This window comes from Cantharellus anzutake, assembly GCF_015039405.1.
Source record: "Cantharellus anzutake strain C23 chromosome Unknown EI90scaffold_14, whole genome shotgun sequence".
NCBI classification, from domain to species: domain Eukaryota; kingdom Fungi; phylum Basidiomycota; class Agaricomycetes; order Cantharellales; family Hydnaceae; genus Cantharellus; species Cantharellus anzutake.
In genome coordinates this window covers 632,050-654,302 of record NW_024066964.1, presented here as the reverse complement: position 1 = coordinate 654,302, position 22,253 = coordinate 632,050, and the positions used below count along the sequence as shown (strand labels likewise).

Below are 22,253 nucleotides of genomic sequence, written 5' to 3'. Positions count from 1 at the left end.
ATATATATACCTTGGAGTAGTTGTAAAGGCCCGGTAGCCTTTTACCTCTACCCCATTGAATATACAGCACATTAAAGCTTATGTTTAGGTGGACCTACTGAGGCCTGGGGTGAATGGGGGAACGGAATGTTACCATCCCCAAAATAGTAAGCAACCCTTCACCTGCCCAATAAAATCAAGATGGCCAATTTTTTTGCAAAGGGCTGTAGTGCCTGCACTGTGTTAGGGACAATGCCAGGTAGGGCACTAGCATCAGCATCAGGGTGCCTCCGAGTCTGAGGCTGGGTGCTGACAAAACCCAAACCATCAGATAGTACTGTACCCACATGACCAACTACCAGCTGGGTCCTGAGTGTGACACAAATTTTTCAACCAGCAACTCAGTTTGACATGTGACACCCAACCAGCCAACTGGGCCAAAGGGAGGCAGTGCTAATTTCGGGAAAATGGCTGAGCCTGATGAGGTTGCTTTGGCTCCCTCCGACCTTGGCTGTGGAATGCAAGCTAGAAAAACACAGAATTTGGACAAGGAGGTGGCTGTTTTTCATTTCTGAACATACCCATTACCCAAAAAAGGAAATTTGATATTGCCTTTGCATAGCCACAAGTGAATGAGCATTTTTGCGTGGGACAATTTGACCGCTTGCCTCGCGTGATGCGTGACAGAGTCTTCAAATGAGCCTGAGCCCGCGTGACACGTGACAGGTAGTTGGTCATGTGGGTACAGTAGTCAGGTGAGTAGAAGGATAGCAAACCCTATCATTTTACCCCCATAGTCCCACAATTTGCGACACCTACTTACAACCAGGTGATAACATTACAGACCTTATAACATATGACCAGTGTCCATTAACCACTCCAGACAAGCTCACACAAGGAAGACCATGAAGTTTATCACCTGAAAAGGTGATCTAAGTCTCTTAGACTGTTGTTGTCAGACCAGGGCCCTATCCATGAATAAAGTCACATAAGACATGTCGGCAAAAGCAAATGGACACCACCAAGCACAATGCTTGGTTTGGTATTGAAAATATATGCGCACATCAAAACAACTTGTTCCGCCCTTCGAGGCTTCCCATTCCCTGTCACCGAGTGATACTGCCCTCATTCACAGCGTCATCTGGATCTAGGCAAGTCGTGAACATGTCGGGCAAGTCATTGAGCCCCCATCTTAGCGAGGTTGGATACGGGGGTAAACGGACACTCGCAAGTGCGTCGAGGTGATCGCCTTGGGCCGCCCTGATCCAGACTGTCAGTAGCCGGAAGCGACAATGCATACCATTTCTCACGGTTGGATATCTTGCACCACAACGGGAGGGTGCATGACTGGTGTTTCCTGGATTTTCGTGAGATTTGGGGTAGACATGGCGCGCGGGAACTGCTCACGAAAGATAAGTGGACTAGACTGATGGACAACTACATTCCAGATAAAAGCCATACCTGGCGGTAAAGAATGGATCGGAGCCTTTCAATATTGGAACCTTGAGCATCCAATGAGCCGACCGGAGATACATCGTCTAGCACTGAGATTTGTTAAGTAACGTGAAAAAGCTCAAAGAGTATGTCCCACATTCGTGAACTAACACTATGCAAAGCAGCAAACAAGTGTTAGATAAGTAATTAGCATACGCGTGCTTATTGCGAACCTTCCAAATATTTGCCTAGAGGATGACATCAAATATTACCACACGTCACTAAGAAGAAAAGAAAAGAGAAGATACTTCTAGGGTCGCCCATCCTTCGAAGATGATCCAAGAGAATAATAGTCGCCCTGAGAGTCCAGAAGGTTGGCCTCTTGATCTCAAGAAACCATGCTCCAACGATTTTCGATGTAAATGCATCAGCTTCCTCCACCGTTAGGCGCCGGTAAATCCCAGGCTGCCGTATAATCAAAGCCCAATGGCATGATTGGACAAGGTAAGGACCAGAGGGTTCCACTCTCTGTGCGGCCTCATTCAAATGTGTCACGAATGTCTCCGCGTCAAACTCTCCATCAAAGAAATCGACCGCCCATTGAACACTCTTCTCAAGCTCCAAGTCATAAACCACATTTGGTACGATTTCCGGGGGAAGCGGGACCAAACTGAGAGCGCTTGGGTGAGAATTTCGATAACGACTTAAGGCAAAGTCTGTTGCTATCGTATTCAGCTTGCAAAGGCGATTTCGACAGACGTGAAGGCAGGAAATCTTGCCTTGCTTTGAGGCCATCGTCGAGGTGAAATGCTTGGGCGCGTGCGCCGAAGATGGGGGTTCGCTGACGTCGCTTTCTGGACTTTTGACTTTGGATTGTACACACTGTGGATAGCACGATGTTATAGACTCCAGAAGCACATATGAGGACCCGAACCTCTTTTCCCAGACGATCACATCTTGCGCACTTGCCTGTGCTTAGAGTGGGCGTTGAACACCGGACCTTCCTGTTCAAAGGTATCAGCGCCAGCGAAGAACTGGTAATATATTTCCCTGACGCCTTTTTGCAGGTTTTGCAAGCTCCTCTTTGATACGGGCCACGAATACGGCGTAGAGACGTGGAAGACATAACGACGAGTATTAGCATGTGGATTATCACGTGCACAAGTCGATCGAGCACAACAACTCCAGAAGCACACATGACTCCGCGCTCAACTCCTGCGCACGAGTCTGCACATAAAGCCCCACGGTGCCCGGTGCCTAACTGCATCGACCACCCACGTCCGATTCCGAGGGCACTGTTGGAATACGAGTCACATGATGAGACTGAACCGGAATATCCGAGAATATTCTACAGGTTACTAGGTGCCTGCGTAAGCGCTGGGCATGGAAGAGCCTGGAATGTTGTTGAGGAGTATAAATATGGGCGCTGGAGCGCCGTGTGTATTTTAGTTATATTTCTTTCTATATTACATCTGGGTTGCGAGTGAACCGCTGAAGCGGGTTACCATATTTGGAACGCCGCGTTTACAACAGGCATGCCACTGTCACCACCATTTCCCCCTTTGCAACCCACAATGCCATGCCCTGCATTGCCCGCTCCATTGCCTTGGCCAACCGTTATGCCGCCGCGCGTTTGTGAAACAATGCACACCATGCCTTGCCCACGTAATACTCATGCTAACCGCTTTGATCAGCTGCCATACCCGATGCGACCACACACCTGCCGCCCACCGAGGGCACCATACCCTGATACACCATGTTATGTTTGCCCATGCCGTCATCGTCACCATCATTGTTGCCGTGCGCCACACCTCCACCCGTTGCAGCCGCCTGCGTCGATGTCGACATCTTTGTTCATTGCCACGCATGCACTGCCGCCCCCCTCCCCCTCTTGTGACAAATGAGCGCTTCAAGCAAAGGGAGGGAATTGTCAGTTGCTCAAAGCGCTCTTGCATGCCACACTCGCCCTCGTACTTGCTGTTTAACCCATGCACCCGATGACGCCACTGCCTCTGAGACCGTCGGGCTCCGAGACGCCGTGTTTGTTGTCGATGCCGACACCGACACAACCCCTGCTGGCCGTTTGGGCTGACCACCGTGCTGTCCGAGGATGCCTTGTCTTTGTCTGACCCTCGCTGTCAGCAACGCGACACCCCTGCCACCATCTGACTAGTGCTTCGAGCAAGGGGGGGATGACTCGCTATGTCATCTGCTCAAACCATTACCCCCACTGCGACGCGCTTGCCCATGCCATCGTTGTGTTACTGATGCCCTGGTACCTGCACCATCACCCCCGCCATTTGATCGACCGCATCCGATGATGCTTAACCTTGACCCGCTACTGCTGTCAACCCTGTCACAACCGCTGCTGCGATCTGATGCATGCGGCGCTTCTCTACTTACGTCAGCACTTTACCAATACTCCGCTTCACCACTCCGCTACCGCCATCGCATGCTCTGCAACATTTTACCGCTCTGCCGTGCGCCGCAGCCTCTCTAACCCCACTAGCTGCCATGCAGTCACTGCCCATGCCCTCACCGCTGTGCAATAATGACTTGCAACTCCACTGTCACCGTTGAACCTTCCACTCCAACGCGCATGCTAATTCAACGCAAGCCTGTAGCGTCTCGCGACATGACCGTCCATACGATGCCACCAGTGCTTGTCCATTACTCATTGCGCTTGACCATAATTTATGGCCGTAATCGCTGTACCCTTTAGCTGCTGTTGCCCAAACATTTGCCCTGCTCGCCCTATTGCTGTACGCTTTGCAACCAGGGGGCACTTTGAGCAAGGGAGGGTGTTGTGTTGCAAGCCGCGCCTTGCTCAAACTGCTGCTGCCCGCGTGTGCGCATATATGATGTACTGTCTACGCATCCTCCCTCCGACCACGACCACACGACCACACAGCCGTTGCTGCTGGTGCTACTGTTCCCCACATCGCCGCTCCTGTTGCCGGTGTCGCTGCCTACCCCATCTGTGTGCTGTGTGTGCGCGTTGACACCCCCCATTCTGGTGCGCTGTCGTGAAGTGCCGCCTCCATTGCCTGTGGACGAGACATCTCCGTGCTGTTTGAGGGTTCAGTAAAAACCCGCGGACGCTGTTGTTAAGCACTGCCGTTGCCCACGGATGAGACATTCCCGCACTCTGTTTACGGGTTCAGGTAAAAAAAACTTGTGCTTAGTCACACTCGCTGTTTGAGGGTTCTGTAAAAACCCGTGGATGAGGAAATTCCTGCATAGTTTGAAGCTTCAAGAAAAACCTTATGCTTGGCAGTGGGCTAAGTTTGCGTAATTCAGGATGCCTGTAAGATAGATGCGTGCAATACTCCCGGAATCCCCGTATTCATTCCGGAGTGTCTCCCAGATTTCCATCGCGGTATCTACCGATTCAATGAATGTTTGCACAAATGGGTTGCACTGGACATGCATTTGGAACACGGCTTTGCTGTCTTTCGGATTTTAGCTTCTTCAGATTGGTTGGCAGCAATTAAGTCATCAAGGGATTTTTCTATATGTGGGAGTAGGTCAAGGACTCTGAGGGTAGCTTTCATGTTAATTCTCCAGGTTCGGTAATTCTCCTTGCCGGTTAAGGCCGGAATTTTATATCCGCTGAGAGAAATGTCGTCAGCTGAGGAAGCCATAGTAACAACTGAGTTAAGAAGTCAAAGTCAAGTGAAGTCCGAGTGTATTGACTAGATAGGTATGACCCTTAGGCTGGGCTCATAACCTCTTATAATGTAGGGATTCCATGTAAGGCAATCCGCTACCTCAGCGGTAACACTCACGAGACCAGATGTACTGTACCCACATGACCAACTACCTGTCACGCATCACGCGGGCTCGCAGGTCAGGCTCATTTGAAGACTCTGTCACGCATCACGCAAGGCAAGCGGTCAAATTGTCCCATGTCACGCAAAAATGCTCATTCACTTGTGGCTATGCAAAGGCAATAGCAAATTTCCTTTTTTGGGTAATTGGTATGTTCAGAAACGAAAAACAGCAAGGTCGGAGGGAGCCAAAGCAACCTCATCAGGCTCAGCCATTTTCCCGAAATTAGCACTGCCTCCCTTTTGGGGCCCGGCTGGCCGGTTGGGTGTCACGCATCAAACTGAGTCACCGGTTGAAAATTTTGTGTCATGCTCAGGACCCAGCCGGTAGTTGGTCATGTGGGTACAGTAAGCTAGGGTGAAATCTGATGATTTTTGTCAACATCCATCGGTGTGTATTTATATACAATGTAAATCTATTGCAGAGTGGCCAGTTACAGGGCAACTGTGGAATTAATAATTCCCTCCACATTAGCCCTCCACATAAACACTGGCTGTGTCCAGTTCCTGTGACTCATGATTACAACAGTTGATACACCTGAGGATAGAAGGTTTTCACCTTGCATGATTTTATGACAATACTGTCCTTCAGGCATTATCCAGTAGACTGACAGATGCCAAGAACATCTCATTTCCAGTCTACTGGGAGATTGACTGTAAGGTCAGTTGGGGTTCTGACCTGATCACCACTCTACCACTCATCCCTTACCTCAACACACAAACATACATCTGCCAGGAGCTTGTAGAATGGAAAATCAGCATTAAGTCCATAGAGCCTTCTGCACACTTACTGGATGTATGTTATACTGACCCATCCATTGCAAGTATGGATTGCTGTGGTTGTACCAGTGATCAGCATTGGTTATTGGATGTGTCAAGAGCAACACATACAATAAGGCAGTCTTGTTTTGAAAGAACTGAGTCCTTTGCATGATGAGACACTAGTAGTCCTCCTGTCATGGATGCGCCCCATTGATCAAGAGCAAGCATCAAGTCAATCAAGACAATCCCCAGAGTAAGAATGCTAACCAGTATTTTGCCATGAAGCCAAATATCATTATCAAATATCATTATTTATATTAATATCGTAAATAAGCCTAGCCTGGTGTGGGATAGATGTCAGGGATTGTGTGTCAGTTCACAGGGATAAGGACATTCCCAAGAATTCTAGTCATTGTTAACACTGAGGTGCCATCCTCAGCAAAGACAGGGCTTATATACATAGGCACCATGGTCTACTAGAGTGCAGCTACAACAGAGATACATGGCAACCAATAAGAAGAACAACATGCAAAGAAGACTAATACTGTTAGAATGGGGTGAGAGTGGACGATTCCGGAGTGGAACCAGAGACTTAGCAAGGAGGGACCTTGGCCTCAGTGACTCAAGGGGGTCACAGACAGCTATTGCGTGATGCTCTCTGACTACTACTTGCCGCTTAACTCTTCTGGAGTCGGCTTGTTTGGGGGAGCAGGAGGGCTCTCTGCAACTTTGAGCGCAAAAAGACCAGTTTTTGGTTGCCAGCGAATGGACTCAAACTCTTCTTGAGGTGGGTTTCCTGATCTCTTCAACATCTCGGTTGATCGGAATTCGATGCCCTCGAAAAGCTGCCTCCCAGAATTGGCAATGAAATGGACAACACGAGGGTAAATAGAGTCTTCAGCAGGGTAGATCTGCTGGCGGAATGCATGTTTGAAGCGGTGAAGGTGACAGAGAATGAGACAAAAATGAAGGAGGCCAAATGTCAGGGCACACACCCTGACTAGCCCGGACCCGCACCTGCATGTGCACTCTGCCCCGCATGCTCCGCATGCCGCATGCTCCGGGCCCGGTTCCCACTCTTCATGTGACTTCCGGGTATCCCCGGAAGTTTTCACCATATTGGGCCACTGTGGGAAAGTGAGAAGTTAACCTTCTTCTCACTTTCTTACCCACAGTAGGCAAGTGTACATTACTTGCCTTTATCTTATTCACTTTCTTACCCACAGTAGAGTCATTGCCCTGGACAGGGCTGTTCATAGGTTAGGCTGTGGGCCATAGAGAGGGGTCATGGGGACCCGGGGATCGTCCCCCCATTGCTGTTTGTCCATTTGGTCAGAAGCAGTGGGCAAGAAGTCTCTAGGGGGCATTTCTAGTCAATTTTAGACTGAGGGTCTAATTGAGTATGTACAAGCACCTATGTACATATAATGGAGAGATGAAAGCACAAGGAAACAAGGGTGGTCCGAAATGGAACAAAGGCGTCTGAACCAGGGTTGGGCTGACCAGCGTCAGACCACCTGGTCACATGGTCAAATGTCACCCAGTCTGATCATGGTCTCTGGTCGCAGGGACTAATGTATTGGTCACAAAATGGCACATGGACATGTGACCCCACAGTGTTAGCCGAATGTATTCATTATATCTATAGCGACGCTGACCATCCCGCAACCTGACCCCCACATCTAGATTCATATCTCTGGCAACAAAATCTTGCATCTCCAGCTCCAATGTGAAGTTTTGTGTACCCTGGAACCAATAATGATTCCATGGCCCATCCAAGGTCATATTAAAAATGTCGCATATTGCTTTGCCTTGTAGACTAGCATGCTAATTAGAAGTGGTTTGAATATTAATGACAGAGTCCGGAAACTAGGAGGCACTTACACACTGAGAGTCGTGAGGGGAGTCATGGTAGACAGGGACATTTCGGCATAAACGAGGAATGTCCAAATCCTTGTTGAGATCATCAAGGAGATTGGTGCAGAATGAAAAGTTTGAGTGGTTAATGTCATCAGGAATTGAAGATAGGTGTCCATGTTCCAGCTCTAGGTGACTTCCTGTTGGACCACAGTCATTTGCTGAAGCATAGCCAAATGATTGTTGGATGCACTTCTGGTGTGTTCCTTCAACTGCATGCTCATGATTGAGGTCTAACTTGATGGCAGAAATTTTGACCATTTTTTTGACAGCTAACCAATTTTGTGAAGGGTCTTTAGTGTCACCAGTAATAGAGAAGAAGCGTTCAGAACTTGCGGAATTACAAACAAAAGAGAAAACAAGGATTGAAAGTTTTGCAAGAGTGTTATGGGGATGGGGAAAATTCCCCATTCCTCGATCCATTCTTATAGTGGGATGATGAAGGTCATGTCTAGTCTGTACCATAACGGGATAAGTAATCGATGAGTGGTCCCAGTCTTGTCTGGGCGGGGACGATTGAATTCCCATCGATCACGATTGGTGATGTAGTGAGCTATTAAGGGATTGATGGTAGGTAGTCGGAGATATCAGGATGGATGGGTCAGCCACAGGTACTTGGCACTCCTCAATGGAGCGTACCGTGTGCGAGGTCGCGACTTGTGAGATGGGTGAGAACTTCGTATAGCTGCCATCAGGTACTTGGCATTTGCAGTGCGAACGTACCGGTAGCGGGTTGATATCATAAGCGTGCAATGAGGATTGACTAACAGGGCCTTCAGTGACTTGGCGTTCCCAAAGGGAACGTACCGTTGGTGGGGAAACATGATGACTGACGAAGGAAGAAACAGACGGTGGATGAGCGGCTACTTGGCATTCACATAGCGAATGTGCCGGCATCATGGGAAAGTGGGCCTCAGAGTATTCACGATCTCTATGATTGTGATGTGACGTTATGTGTCAAGTACTGGGGGGAGAGCGGAGTGATGAGGACCCATAGGGTACAGATTCCAGAGGACGTAATACATGTCGAGAGTCTTCGACTCGCGACCTTGAGTTCTCATGGCGAGGGCCATTAGAGGACTTGATATAACCAGACATATAAGACATGTTGAGAGTTGTACAATCACACGGGTTCAGTTGAGTCACAGGGAGGGTTGTTACAGAAGACGACACACAAGACAGTTGTAGAGCAGTTGTGTCATATCCATTCCCGGCCATCGACTTCCGGACTCTCCGACCCCTCCGTTCTAACTCCGCTCCCCCCTCACCAACCTCGGAGCCCCCATATTCCGCAAACCTCCCGGTGCCCCTCGATGACCACCACCCCTTCATTTCAATTTATTACCTACGCCTCCCTAAGTACGGAGCCCCAAAGACTTCCGGACAGCTCCGACGTCCGCTAGCGCACTCCTGCCTCCGCTGGGCAATACACTCGCCTGCCCTGCAGAGTCCACCTTCGGGCTTATCCCTCCTTTCCGTTTCTGGGTTAACGCCTGCCTTTCCGCTAACCCCGCGAACCGACTCGTCGGTAATATTCAGTCGGCTAATGTCTTAACCCCGTTAGCTCCGCTCCGTCCGGCTCCGCCAATTGCGGAACCGTCTCCGCTGTAACCATATATATACACTACTTGTACATAGGTTACGCCCCAGCAGATAAATCAACTAGAGTTACCCCCACTAGGTTCTAAGTGCCAGTCAGTAAGTTAGGGCACGGACGTGTCACTAGGCACAGCGCTCCTGGCAGAAGTCGCTGAGGCCAAAGCCCTCCGTTACGGAGACATTCCTTCGTCTTAAAATCTGGTCTCTGACAAGTTGTTAGTTAGCGGGAACCGCCTTCGGCGGTTTCCGTACAAGACGCCTGACTATCTACAAATGGTAAGGTCGCAGGAAATCCCGCGAAACACAAGTAACCTCAGCCAGCACCAAAACCCCAATGGGGAAAGCTTTGCACGAGGGGGGGGAGGAAAGGGTAGAATGAATAAGGAGGGTAGGGTATCGGGATAGAGGACGAAAGAGAGAAAGAGGGGAAGCGATAGGGAGGAGAAGTCCGTGACCATGTGACGGATATGGTCGTTGGAGACTCCATATCCGTAACAAAGAGGGTCGGTGGTGCATGCACATCGCCATGCTTTGAAGGGATTGAAGTCCTAGAAGGAAAGCACCTGAAAAATTGCATTTGTGAGGTTGCACAGGCCCTTACTGGAATCCACTTGCAGAGGCTATTCTGATTCCAATCCCCATCAGCATAACCAAAAGCATCATGTGGATCCATCAGATATGCAATGCTGCACGGACCCCATTCCGCAGGTGGGGTGTCAGTTCCGAACACATGACAATACACCCATTCTATCATAGTGACTAGGAGTGCAGTAGAGACCATCGGTGTGAAAAGAGCAGTTTTGATGAAGGGATTGAGTGCAACTGCAGCAATGAAGACATCATGATCAACCTTTTTCCAGCGGAAATCAAGGCTGTTGAGAATGGCTTGGATGGGTGATGAATGGTTATCAATGACTGTGACCAGTGCAGCAGCAGAAATGTCAGTGTAGTATTTGCAGAGGTGACCAAAAATGGGCATGACCTGGTCCACCCTAGTGTTGGAATCTTGACAAACATTGACCACAACAGCCAGTGGCTCAATATGTTTCTTAATCCTGGAAAGGAGTTAGTACATACAGGAAGAAAAAGTACACATATTCACTCTCTCAAGTCATCCCAGAAGCCTTCATTCTGGATTGTTGCAAGGATCTGCCATGCTTTTGAAATTGCATCATGCCTCGTTCCAGCTGCTGTCTCGAGTTCATGCCTACTCCTGACTATGATAGTTTTAAATGGAATTTCCAGCTGAATTAATTGGCCAATGGCCATTATGTGTGATGTCCAGCGAGTAATACAAGGCCTAATAAGTGCCTTTGCTCAGTCTACAGTTCAGCATTGCTCCACATATAGTAAGTGAAGTGCAAGTGAATGATTATTGAACCAGTTTATGATGTCATTAGCTTCAGCCAATCTCAATGACATTTGTTAATTTTTTTAATGTAATCCCCAAGAACTAGTTGCATTTGTGCAGTGAGCAATAAATCAATGAACATGATCATAAGATAATCTATGAAAACCTACCTGGTGTGCATAGCAATCTGCTACTATTAAATGTGGGAACTGCTCCTGCAACCAAATGCGCACTGCCCTTGACTCTCCTGATGCATCTGAAACCCAGCCAATTAGCTTCAGATTAAGTTTATCTTTGATATATTTCTTCTCCTCCTTGATAAGGGTCAGCAACCATTCAGCTGTCTTTCGTTCACCCAAGGTGTTGTGGACATGTGTCACATGCACCTAAATTACAAACATTGAGCAGCATTATGAACAGTATTAATGCAAGAAACTGTAAGTTACTGTTCCCATAGCTGAGATCATGAATGCAATGATATGATTCTTGGATGTGTCCTTCCATCCATCACATTGCCCAGTTGCATATGCACCATCCATCATTTGAGTTAATCCCTCTTGGTGCAAGTTGTATTCAACATCCAAAATCTTTCCTGAAAGACACTTCCGAGTTGGGAGCTTAAATCCAGGATTCAGCATAGAGAACAACTTAGTGACCTCAGGGTCATTGACTGAGAGAAAGGACCATCCAGCTGATACAGTTGCGTGAAGCAGTTGCTGTTCAATTGCAGTCTGATCCTGGTCTGGGAGGTGGGGGGGAAGTTGTGAGAAGCTTTGCTGATGAGTTGGAACGTTAACAGTGGGAGGGATAAGCAGCATTGGAGTTGGAGACGGTGAGGTGAGGCCCATAGGAGATTCAGTGGTGGCATCCATAGATAGGGAGGGAAGGGGTGAGAGCCGCTTTTCTTGTGCATGCTTCCAAGCCTTACCTGCTTCCTGGCCTTTATTAACATCATTGGAATTGCTAAGTCATATTTTGCACTTGAGCACATACCAGCCATCCTAAGTTCTGCCTCACTACATCTCTCTGATATAATCCCTCTTATCAATTTTTCTGTGTCTTCATTTTCGAGTGCAGTAACATGCAATGCAATGCATCCCTTGCATTTGGCAGCATAATGGGATTTATTATTGCCATAGTGCTCAGGTAGTTTGTGAAAGAAGCTCCAGAGGGGGCTGGGCATGGGACTCATTGGTTGAGTATGAGGCAGGAAGGTGGATGGACAATTCTAAAAAATTCACACATTCAAACCGAGTCTCAAACATTGCGAATTAGGGTTGCATCAGTTGCTTGATTTCATAAAACAACATGATGGCTGGGTGGTACTAGCTAGGCAGGCTTACACACTGCATTAAATGTGCATTCCATCCTAGTTTTAACCTTGAAAAGTGGGTCAGGGGGACAACAGCTGTCTCTCAATCATACATGCACTTCCTGTTTGGGCTGTTCCAATTGACTGGCATTGACGTGGGAATGACATGTCTGACATGAATTTGACCAGTCAATGTCTGACCATGTGACCGTTTGTGACCATGGTCCATCCAACACTGGTCTGAACAGAGACAAAGGGAATTATGGAAGTGGAGCGGTACTGAAGGTCATGGGTTAGTACATCTGAAAGAAGGTAGGGAGGGTGAAGCCCAGAGGGGCAGGTGTCATATCCATACAATCCCGACCTCCGCTCCGGGCTCCCGGAACTCCGAACCTGACTTCCGGAGTCCTACTTCCCTTCCGTCACCTCCTCCTTGCCGACTCCCAAGAGGTTATCCCACCTCCGGCTCTGACACCACCTTTGGTCCGACTCCGGAACATTCCGGGTCCAACCCCAACCTCGACACCTTCCAGACGAGTACGCAAAACCTATGCTCCCAACTCCGGACCTCCGCTCCGGAATCCCGTTCGCATCTCCGTCTCTGGAACCTCCAGTCTTAGCTCTGACCTCGGACTTTGACCCCACCTCCACTTATACCCATTGTATTGGTTGGCTCATTCCATTTAATTATGTTTGCCAATATTCCGGAGTTTAACTTCCGAGTTCGGACTTTCCGGACTTACCTCGGACCTTGCAACTATTGCATTGTCCTATTCAATTCCGCTATTCTCCCTCATTCCTATTTGGGCTGCTGCTTCCTTTCTATTCAGTCAGCTAGCCATTCCCCACTCCCAACCTCCTTCCTTCCTCCTTGGGCCTTGGCCCTTCACTCCTCCTTTGGGAAACACCATTGAGTCAAACCCTTGACCCTCGGTGTTGTTCCTCTTTCCAGCTCCCTTTGTCTCCTTTTGGAGTACCCTCGCTCCTTTTGATTCCGGACCCCTCCTTATATACAATGTACATAGTAACTTGTAACCTCAGTCCGAAATCAACCTGAATTCCCCCCAAGAGACTTTCCCTCTGCTAGATCCGAAATTAGGGACCCCTAGGACAACCAGCAATGGCACAGCGCTCCGCCTGAGTCGCTGAGGCTGAGGTCCTTCCATGCTAAGTCTCCGATTCCACTCCGGAGTCGTCCAAATCTGCACATTCTAACAGCAGGAGGATGAGGTGAAGTGGGGTTGGTGACTAACTGGCTAAAATGGAAAGAAGCAGTATCTGAAATAGGGATGAGGGAGAAGTGCAAAATATACAGCCCAAGCAGTGAAAGTGCCGAGAACGGTCCATGAAGCTTGGAGGTAGCGGAGCTTATGGAAGTTATGGAGATGGAGTTGGAAGTCTGAGGAATATTGGTGATGGGGTTTACATGAAATGAGGTCACCAATGCAGTGGACTTAAGCCAAGGTGGAGTCAAAGTCTGAGGTTGGAACTATGATGGAATCTCAGAGTGAAGGCACAAGCAGTGTCCAAGTATGGGGTATGGGATGGTGGTGGAAGGTCGTAACTTTGGCAGAGGTTGGCAGAAGAGGGATGGAAGGAAAGGAGCAAGGAGAGGAGTGAATGTCAGGTCCAAAGGTGGGTATTGGAGCGGATGGCAATAGGGTAGGACTCCGGAGGTGGTGAAGTGGAGGGTCCGGAAGTCACATCGGGATTGGGTATGTACAGATATGACAAATACATTCAGCTAATTGTAAGCAAGATGTGGAAAAGGGGTGACACATGGTGGAAGATAGTGGCATGAGAGAATGAGGGATTTTATCTGCATTCTTGTCATGACCCAGCAATTCCCACAGTCAGGTGCTCACTCCCCACCCCTTTTCCCACCTCCACTCTGACCCTGTCCACTCCACTCCCCACCTGATGCTGTCTGGACAAGCCCATCACCCTTAGGTACCTTTTTCATGGTCCACAATGGGCCTATGTTCATTCCCTATTTACTCTTGTTTTCTTGATGGCCATGCACAGCCATCCTTCTCCCATGTTCTTTGTTTGTTTTAATCCTTTCTTAAAGCTCCCTGCAATCTCCGTGAGATCTGGTGACTAATTCCCATTCATTCTGTTACACTTAAATACCAGTTGTAAACTACCTTGTACCTCAGTTCAAAAATCAACTAGGGTTACCCCCTGTGTGTCCTGTCTGACTCAGTTGCACTCCCTGTACCCTGAAATATCGGGGCTGCATCAAGAACAAGGCACAATGCTCACAGATGAGTCATTGAAGCCAAAACCCTGCTTTGCCACGATTGTCAATCCCACCCTTAACAGGCTGTTATGCCAAGACAGTGGACCTTAACAGTTGCCAATGGTGAACCATGGTAACATTTCCCATGCCCCTGACAATTCTTCAGATCAACCCAGATCGGCTCACAGCTTCTCTCCTTTATTAGGAGAAAGGTCAACATCCCACATACCTTGTGCATGAACACATGATCTACATGATTGTCTGTCATTCCTTTCTTGGTTACTCTTTTCCAGCTGCATAGTAGAAGGCTTAAAAGCCTTAACTTTTCACCCTTGTCTCCCTCCCTCAGTTCGCTTGTTCAGAACTGAGGTGAGCTTTCTTGTCTTCACTGTCTTAGTCAATGACTAAAATCCTTGTAATATCCTAGCACTTACAATGTGCCAGGTAGATAGGCAATTCATTTAGTTTGCTTGTTCAGAACTGAGCACTTACAACCTGCTAGATTCTCACATCCTTCCAGCATAGGGGGTCAGGGGAGTGTCAGGGCACACACCCTGACTAGCCCAGACCCAGACCTGCATCTGGACCTGCTACACTTCCCATGCGCACTTCCTGCACTGCATGCTCCATGCACTGCATGATCCAGTCCTGGATCCTGCCCTCATGTGACTGCTGGGTATCCCCAGAAGTTTTTGCCATATCAGGGCCACTGTGGGAAAGTGAGAAGTTAACCTTCTTCTCACTTTCTTACCCACAGTAGAGTTATGCCCTGAGATGGGCTGTGGTTATGGGTTGGGCTGTGGGCCATAGAGAGGGGTCATCCCCTGACAGGGAGCCAGCTAAGGTGTGCCCTGACAATAGAGCACAAATTGTGCAGAAATGAAGAATGTTAGAGACAGTGGATTCAGATGGTTCCAGAATGGAATGGGAGACTCAATATGTGAGGACCTTGGCCTCAGTGACTTGGAAGGGAGTGCTGTGCCACTACTGTTTATCTGAGGGGGTCCTTAATTTCAGGGCTGATGAGGTAAGTCTCAAGGTGGGAATTCAAGGGGGGTTCTAGTCACAATTTTAGACTACTGTACAAGCAATTATGTACATAGTCTATATATAAGGGGGAATGGAGGTGTCAGGGCACACCATGCCACTCCCCTCTCCTTCTTCTCCCCCCCTCCTTCTTTCTTTCTTTCTCTCCTTCCTCTTCTTCTTCTCTATCCTTATACAGATGACCCCCCTTTTTCCCACATCTGTAGCATGGACATGTCCGATACCAAGCATCCTGCATGGGTACCATGACACTGGACATGCCATGCATTCTTACCTGTGTTTCTCTTCCCTGACACTCAGGATTGACTGTGGAGCCACCTGCAAAAACCCGGTGTAGGCAGGAATCCCCACTACCATACAAACAAGCCCAGAAATTGGGATCCTGACACCCTGACGAACACCCTGTGCCCGATGCACCTCATACACGGTCTCAGATACCCTTTCTACCATTTCCATATTTTTCCCGATTTTTCCGATGCATTTCCAGCCCTACAGTCAAGATTCCCATGCCTGTCAATCTAGTGGCCACCCAATTCCAGGCATATCTCAAGAACCACTGGATGGATTTGGATGAAATTAGTACCATTGGAAAGCTACGAGCGAGGAGAGTCCATTCGGGTGGCGGGAGAAGGTTTTTGGATGCTCAATTAGGAGGGATACTATTTCCATCATTCATTTTATTGTTTCTGATATTGTTTTCATTGCTTTTATTTGTATTTTCTTTCCATCACTTTCTTTGCTATTTTGTGTCGCCATGGAGGCGCATTTCTATTCTTCCCCTTTGCCCTGCAATTTCTCACTTATAGCACACATTTTCATGTATGGAACAGGGGACTCCCCTGATGAGAAGGGACACCCCCACCAAGTAACAAGTTGATTGATAAGTTTAGTGATGCCAGAGGGCGACATACGAGCTTATACAGTATCTCTGACTCCTGACAACTGTCCAAGAAGGACCAGGAGTGAGTACTGATTTAGTGAGATTTTATTGATTGTTTTCTAGCACCCGGACCACAGCACAGTATCAGCACTGTTGCCACCATCCTTCCCTTCTGACCCGATTCAGACACTACCCCCAGGTCCCTACTCTCTTGCCTGGGCAGCCTTCTTGCCAGGTTACACCAGCTTCATCCAAGGATGATGTGGCACCTCCACATGACCTGTTTTCACATGTATATAAACTAAGCCGAAGCAGGACCGAAGAAGCAGCCTTCTTCTCATTCCTGCTTCAGGCAAGTAGTTCAGCCTAGTTTAGCTTTCCATTTTAATAACAATACACTCCCGCTTCAGCCTAAGAAGCCACACAGGGAAACAAGCCTGAGTGAGGGCTGTCCACCTGTCAGAGACCAGATCGAGATGAAGGAAGGTCTCTGTGGTGGAGGGCTTCAGCCTCAGTGACTTATGCCAGGAGTGCTGTGCCAAGTAACATGTCCATGCCCTAACTTACTAACTGGCAACCAGAACTAAAAGGGGGTAAACTCTAGTCAATTTTATTACTGAGGTGCAACCTATGTACAAGTTGAGTATATATAGTTACAATGAGGGCTGGCCCATAAATGGTGGGGCCGAGCGGAGTGGAGCTAACGGAGTTAAACATTAGCCGATTGAATATTACCGACAAGTCAGGTTATGGGGTTAGTGGAATGGTAGGCGATAACCCAGAAATGGAAAGGAGGGATAGGCCCAAAGGAGGGCTTGCAGGGCAAGTGAGTGAATTGCCCAGCAGAGGTGGGAGTGCGCTAGTGGATGTTGGAGCTGTCCGGAAACCTTCAGGGCTCCGTACTTAGGGAGGTGTAGGTAATATATTGAAAAGAGGGGGTGGTGACCATCGAAGAGAAGCGGAGGTGGTTGCGGAATACAGGAGCTCTGAGGTTAGTGAGGAAGGAGCGGAGGTAGTCCAGAGACTTTGGAGGTAGTGGAAGTCGATGGCCGAGTATGGATATGACACCACCATACAGTCTCACCACCCCACTGCTGTCTGGGCTGCTAGTGCCAAGCGCTACGCCACTACCCCTGCCTCTCAAGCTGTCCCTGACAGCAGAAGAAGGCTTTAACCTAATCTCCCCCACCTCCTCCAGCATGGTAACCAAAGAGCACCAGGGCCTGCTGACCAGGTTCCAGGAACTGCAGGCCATCCTCAAGAGCCACATCCAGAACCCACCAGCCCTGCTCATGCCCACACCCACACCCACACCCACACCTGTGCCCAAGCTGTCAGGGACAGTGCAGGGGAGGCAGGGGTGGTGGCATAGCCCCCAGTGCTAGCGGCCTGGGCAGCAGCGGAGTAATTGGAGTATATGGCAGGTAGCCCTCACTCAGGCTTGCATCCCTGTCTGGCTTCTTAGGCTGAAGTGGTGAAGGAAAGAACAAAGGAAGGTCAGTTGGGAGGTACTAATGAGACCGCCACCAAGCCGTTCCCTGGTTCTTTAGTTTGGATGGGGAAGTGTACTAGTAGAATTGTTGTAATTATAGTACCAATCCGAGTGTTTTGGCTCATTCTATTTTATGGGTTAGTCTAAAAATCTCTGAGAAATGACTCACAGATAAACAAAGCCCTGCGGAGCTGTTCCTCTAGTGTAATTTCTCAATCTATCTAGGTGTAATTCTGTGTAGGTGTCAGGACACACACCCTGACTAGCCTGACCTGCATCCGGACCTGCATCCACCCACTGCGCTTCCCGCACATGCACATGCTCCATGTGCCACATGTTCCGGGCCCGGTTCCCACCCCCTCATGTGACTTCCAGGTATCCCCGGAAGTTTGCCTGATATTGTGGCCACTGTGGGAAGATGAGAAGTGTTAGAACTGGGCAAGGGCAGACGATTGTGGAGGGGAACTGGAGACTTAGCAAGGAGGGACCTTGGCCTCAGCGACTCATGCAGAGCGCTGTGCCATTGCTGCTTGTCCATTTGGTCCTTAATTTCAGAGGCGATGAGCAGGAAGTCTCTAGGGGGCATTTCAGGTCGATTTTAGACTATGGGCCTAAAACGAGTATGTACAAGTGCCTGTATATAATGGAGAGAGGCAAAAGCACAAGGAAACAAAGGGGGTCTGAATTGGAACAAAGGCATCTGAATGGTGAAGGAGAGAACGAAGGAAGGTCAGTTGGGAGGTTCAAATGAGACCACCACCAAGCTGTTCCCTGGTTCTTTAGTTAGGATGGGGAAGTGTACTAGTAATATTTGTTGTAATTATAGTACCAATCCAAGTGTTTTGGCTAATTCTATGTTATGGGTTAGTCTAAAAGTTTCTGAGAATTGACTTACAGATAAACAAAGCCCTGTGGAGCTGTTCCTCTATTGTAATTTCTCAATTTGTTTGGGTGTAATTCTGTGTAGGATCGTTTAATTTGGATTTTAACTTGAATTAAATCTTCTACTTGGTGAAGTTTTAAAGATTCTTCTCAGTTAATGATTTAGATTGTGTCTGGAGTGTCCCTTGAGTTTGTTTTATTTTTGTCTTATTTTATTGCTTGTTTTAACAGTAGCAAAATAACTGTTTTGTGTTTACAATCTGGAGTGTTAACCAGCTCTCCTGTTGAAATATCTACTTAATATTTCTCTCCTTAATTGCTGCCTTTTACTACAGTGGCAATCTTAACTGTATATCACTTTTTTGCACTGGAGTGACAACCAGAAATGCTTGAGAAAAATAATACTCTATTTTCTTACTTCTCTGAGGGGGCAAAAGGTCGCAGAAAGGGTCTCCCTTTTATACTCCTTGGGTCGCCTTCCTTTTTCATGCTCTACCTTGTATTTACAGGATTTATTTACAGTGTATTTTCCTCAAACTGAATGAAAAATGAAATTTTCATGCTATAGTTCTACTGCACTCTGCTGCGCTGAACTGTGGCTCTACTGCAGTCAGACTGTGCCTAGAATCCTTATTGTCCTTCCTTGCCTAAGCTATTTTAATAGTAAATTAGTTGACTGCGCTGCATTTGTCGCAGTTTTCTATTTCAAATTCCTCATATTTACCATTAAGTTCGCTATGACTTGGTCATTCTGAATTCAAACTTCGCATTACTATGTGTACGGCTGCACTGAGACCTTCAGCTGATTTATTCTATTTTTATCCAGTAACATTTAGCTGGAATGAGACTTGAAATGATAAATGAGTGAATTATTCAGGTTTAAACCCGAAAGAAAAAGTTGCTAGTAGTCAAGAATTGCTCAAACGAATGTATTATAGCTCTCCACTTCATTGGTATATCGTTCCCTAAAATTCCCACCATGGTCTGTCATAGTTTAGTGGTTTTCGTGGATTTCATCCTTCTTCCCTGATTCCCCTTTGTATTATTGCATCCTAGTCCTCCATATGTATTGTTCATTGTTATAGTAGGTCGTCCTCATAGATATTTGTATCTCATTCATTTCTGAATGGTTTTTCACGTTCTCAGTATCATAAATTCCCACCTTTCCAATGGTACTAAAGTTGTGTTTTATTTCTTGGTATTCATCGAGTTAGCAAAAGTTTGCACACACATTCGGTAATCACATGCATCGTTCCCATAGTCGTTCGTATGCTGGTGCCATTTCTGTTTAATTGTTTGGGATTTATGGTATGTGCAGGTGTTTGTATCCTTTATATGGGCTTCCATGATTTATTTCAGATTTTTCCCTCATGATCTAAGGTTGTTTTGTACTTTCCGTGCTTTGTTTTGACCAGAGTCTTCCTTATTTGGACAGAAATTGGTCTTCGCGATCTGCTGAAGTGCGGATCTCAGTTCTGATGGCTGGTTCCCTTCACATTGCCACCCTCACGTGTCTTTAAACATGATGCAGGATTTCTTTATTCCTGATGTTGGTATAACTTCACAATGGCTGGACTGTTTGGGCTGAAAATTTGCATAACTATAGTTTCCTATTTATCATAATTTCCGTGTAAATTTCGTTGTGTGTTTTAAATATGGATCCTACGTAAACGTCGTCTTTTCCCTGAGCCCAGACTTTTGATGTTGCTCTTCCCATTATTGGGTATCTCATTGATGCCTGATCTTTTTATTATGAAAATTTGGGTGGATTAAGATTAAATCCCTTCCTTTCTAATGGGCTATCAAGCTCGTCTCGGTCGTTACTGCTTGTTCTTTGCGCTTGGCTTTTAAACGTTGTCCTTGTTTCCTGAGAGTTTTGGTCATATCTCCATCGTTTATGGGTAGTTTTCCCTGTAATTACTTTCATCGGGTCCATTTGGGAGACATCTATATTTTCTATTATAAACACAACTTTGAATTTTGCATTAGTTCCTAAAGAATCCTTGTTCCATGGTACTTCCATCCTCGGCTACATGTGCAGGCATGGGAAAGTAGTTTCCGTGGAGGTTCTCTGGTTGTTTTTATAGTCAAGTCTTGGTCAATTGTCCTAATTCTTTGTTTAATATTTGCTATAAATTCCCCCGAGAATTCCGTCTTGTTGATGCTAAGCTTGAAGTATTTTTGCTAATTTTCTTTCTTCCAATTTATCGTATGTAGTCGTAAAAATTCAGGTTCTTCTATTTTCTCATATCTACTTGTTGTATGGGGTTTTGTGATTTATCTGGCATATTTCTATAATGGGTTTCCATAGTGTGACCATTATTTCTCCTACAATGGGGACAAAGGGATGACAGAAGTGGGGTGGCACCGAAGGTCATAGGTTAGAACCTGTGGTACATCCGAAAAGAGATAGGGAGGGCAAAGCCCAGAGGGGCAGGAGGATGAGGTGAAGTGGGGATGATGACTAACTGGCTAGAATGGGGAGAAGCAGCAGTCCAAATAAGGATGAGGGGGAAATACGAAAGATACATTACAAGTGGCAAAAGTGCCGAGTATGATCCGTGGATGTTACGAGAATGGGGAGAATTCCTCCCATCTTGACCCGTTCTTATAGAGGGATGACGATCGTTGTATCTAGTCTGTTGTCAGGATCTGGACCCCAGCTGGGAGTGGCTGGAGGATGAGGCCAGGTGTGGGAGCTGTGTCAGGGACTCATCCGGGTTCGAGGGGGCCCAGGTGTAGCATCCGGGACTGAGAGCCTGGCAGGGGGCGGATCGGGCGTGCGTACTGACAGGCCCGATGTGGGACAGTGGTCCCTGGCCACTTAGACTGAAGTGGAAAGTTGAGAAGAAGGCTACTTCTTCGGTTCCCACTTCAGGTTCGTTTATATACATGCGGCTTGGATCACATGATGGGTGCCATGTCACCCTCGCACACAGCCGTAACCACCCGGGTATCTCCATGGGAGATCCTGAGGGCATCTGGTGCAGGCGTGCATGCTGGGCACAGTGGGAAGTCGCCCGAGGTGCCCAGGCGGGGTACATGGTGGGTGCGCTGCAGATGGGTCAATGGTACATTGTCAGGGCTCGGTCCTCGATCAGGGACAGCCCGACCTCAGTCCTAGGTGTGTGCGGTGTTCCGGGTGGTTGGGCGCTAGACCCTGTCCTCAGCTCCTCAAACTCACTGAAGGGACTAAGCGGGGATTGAGTTGTCATGTATTACAGAGGGTAACTACAACTTGCCTAAGCGGGGATTGAGTTGAGAAGAAGGGTAAGTTTCCCTATTCCCCGCTTGGCTACTATAAAAAGGAAGTGTACTGTACAGTTCATAACGTGACTCTGGGTAGAAGCCAAGCATGTTCCTGCGACTCGGAAAAGGTGTCACATGGGTTAAGGCGAGTTGCTCGCCTTAACCCACGTGATTTTTCCCACGGGCTCACATGCGGGTTGAAGTTGTGAGAGGTATGTAGGGATGGGGAGGTCTGGGAAGTGGGGGAAGTCTGGGAAGGTGGTTCTGGGGTGTGGTT

The 22,253-nt window shown here is 47.7% G+C and overlaps 4 protein-coding genes across 4 annotated transcripts; all 4 read right to left on the bottom strand.

The window, feature by feature from the left end:
- Nucleotides 1–586: 586 nt before the first annotated feature.
- EI90DRAFT_3048829 (uncharacterized protein) lies at nt 587–2,384 on the bottom strand. Its single transcript, XM_039059644.1, has 8 exons — nt 2,348–2,384; nt 2,193–2,295; nt 1,722–2,135; nt 1,647–1,661; nt 1,571–1,585; nt 1,441–1,523; nt 1,290–1,378; nt 587–1,239 (listed from the first exon to the last, which is right to left on the bottom strand). Exons 2-8 carry the CDS (start codon nt 2,206–2,208, stop codon nt 1,086–1,088), a joined length of 786 nt encoding a protein of 261 aa, XP_038918338.1. The 5' UTR covers nt 2,209–2,295; nt 2,348–2,384; the 3' UTR covers nt 587–1,085.
- Nucleotides 2,385–7,679: 5,295 nt separating this feature from the next.
- EI90DRAFT_3048826 (uncharacterized protein) lies at nt 7,680–10,542 on the bottom strand (the record flags this gene model as incomplete). The annotated part of the gene is made up of 5 exons (XM_039059643.1): nt 10,123–10,542; nt 10,018–10,069; nt 9,546–9,549; nt 7,890–8,346; nt 7,680–7,832 (listed from the first exon to the last, which is right to left on the bottom strand). Coding segments are annotated over exons 1-5 (846 nt in total), but the record flags the coding sequence as incomplete, so codon positions are not given.
- A 77-nt stretch (nt 10,543–10,619) lies between these two features.
- Nucleotides 10,620–10,829, bottom strand: EI90DRAFT_2914359 (uncharacterized protein; the record flags this gene model as incomplete). Its single annotated transcript, XM_039054521.1, has 1 exon — nt 10,620–10,829. A coding segment is annotated over one exon (210 nt), but the record flags the coding sequence as incomplete, so codon positions are not given.
- A 94-nt stretch (nt 10,830–10,923) lies between these two features.
- EI90DRAFT_3288007 (uncharacterized protein) lies at nt 10,924–12,090 on the bottom strand (the record flags this gene model as incomplete). The annotated part of the gene is made up of 4 exons (XM_039067086.1): nt 11,866–12,090; nt 11,319–11,815; nt 11,043–11,258; nt 10,924–10,974 (listed from the first exon to the last, which is right to left on the bottom strand). The coding sequence occupies exons 1-4, from the start codon at nt 12,062–12,064 to the stop codon at nt 10,924–10,926; spliced, it is 963 nt and encodes a 320-aa protein (XP_038918335.1). The 5' UTR covers nt 12,065–12,090.
- Nucleotides 12,091–22,253: the final 10,163 nt, after the last annotated feature.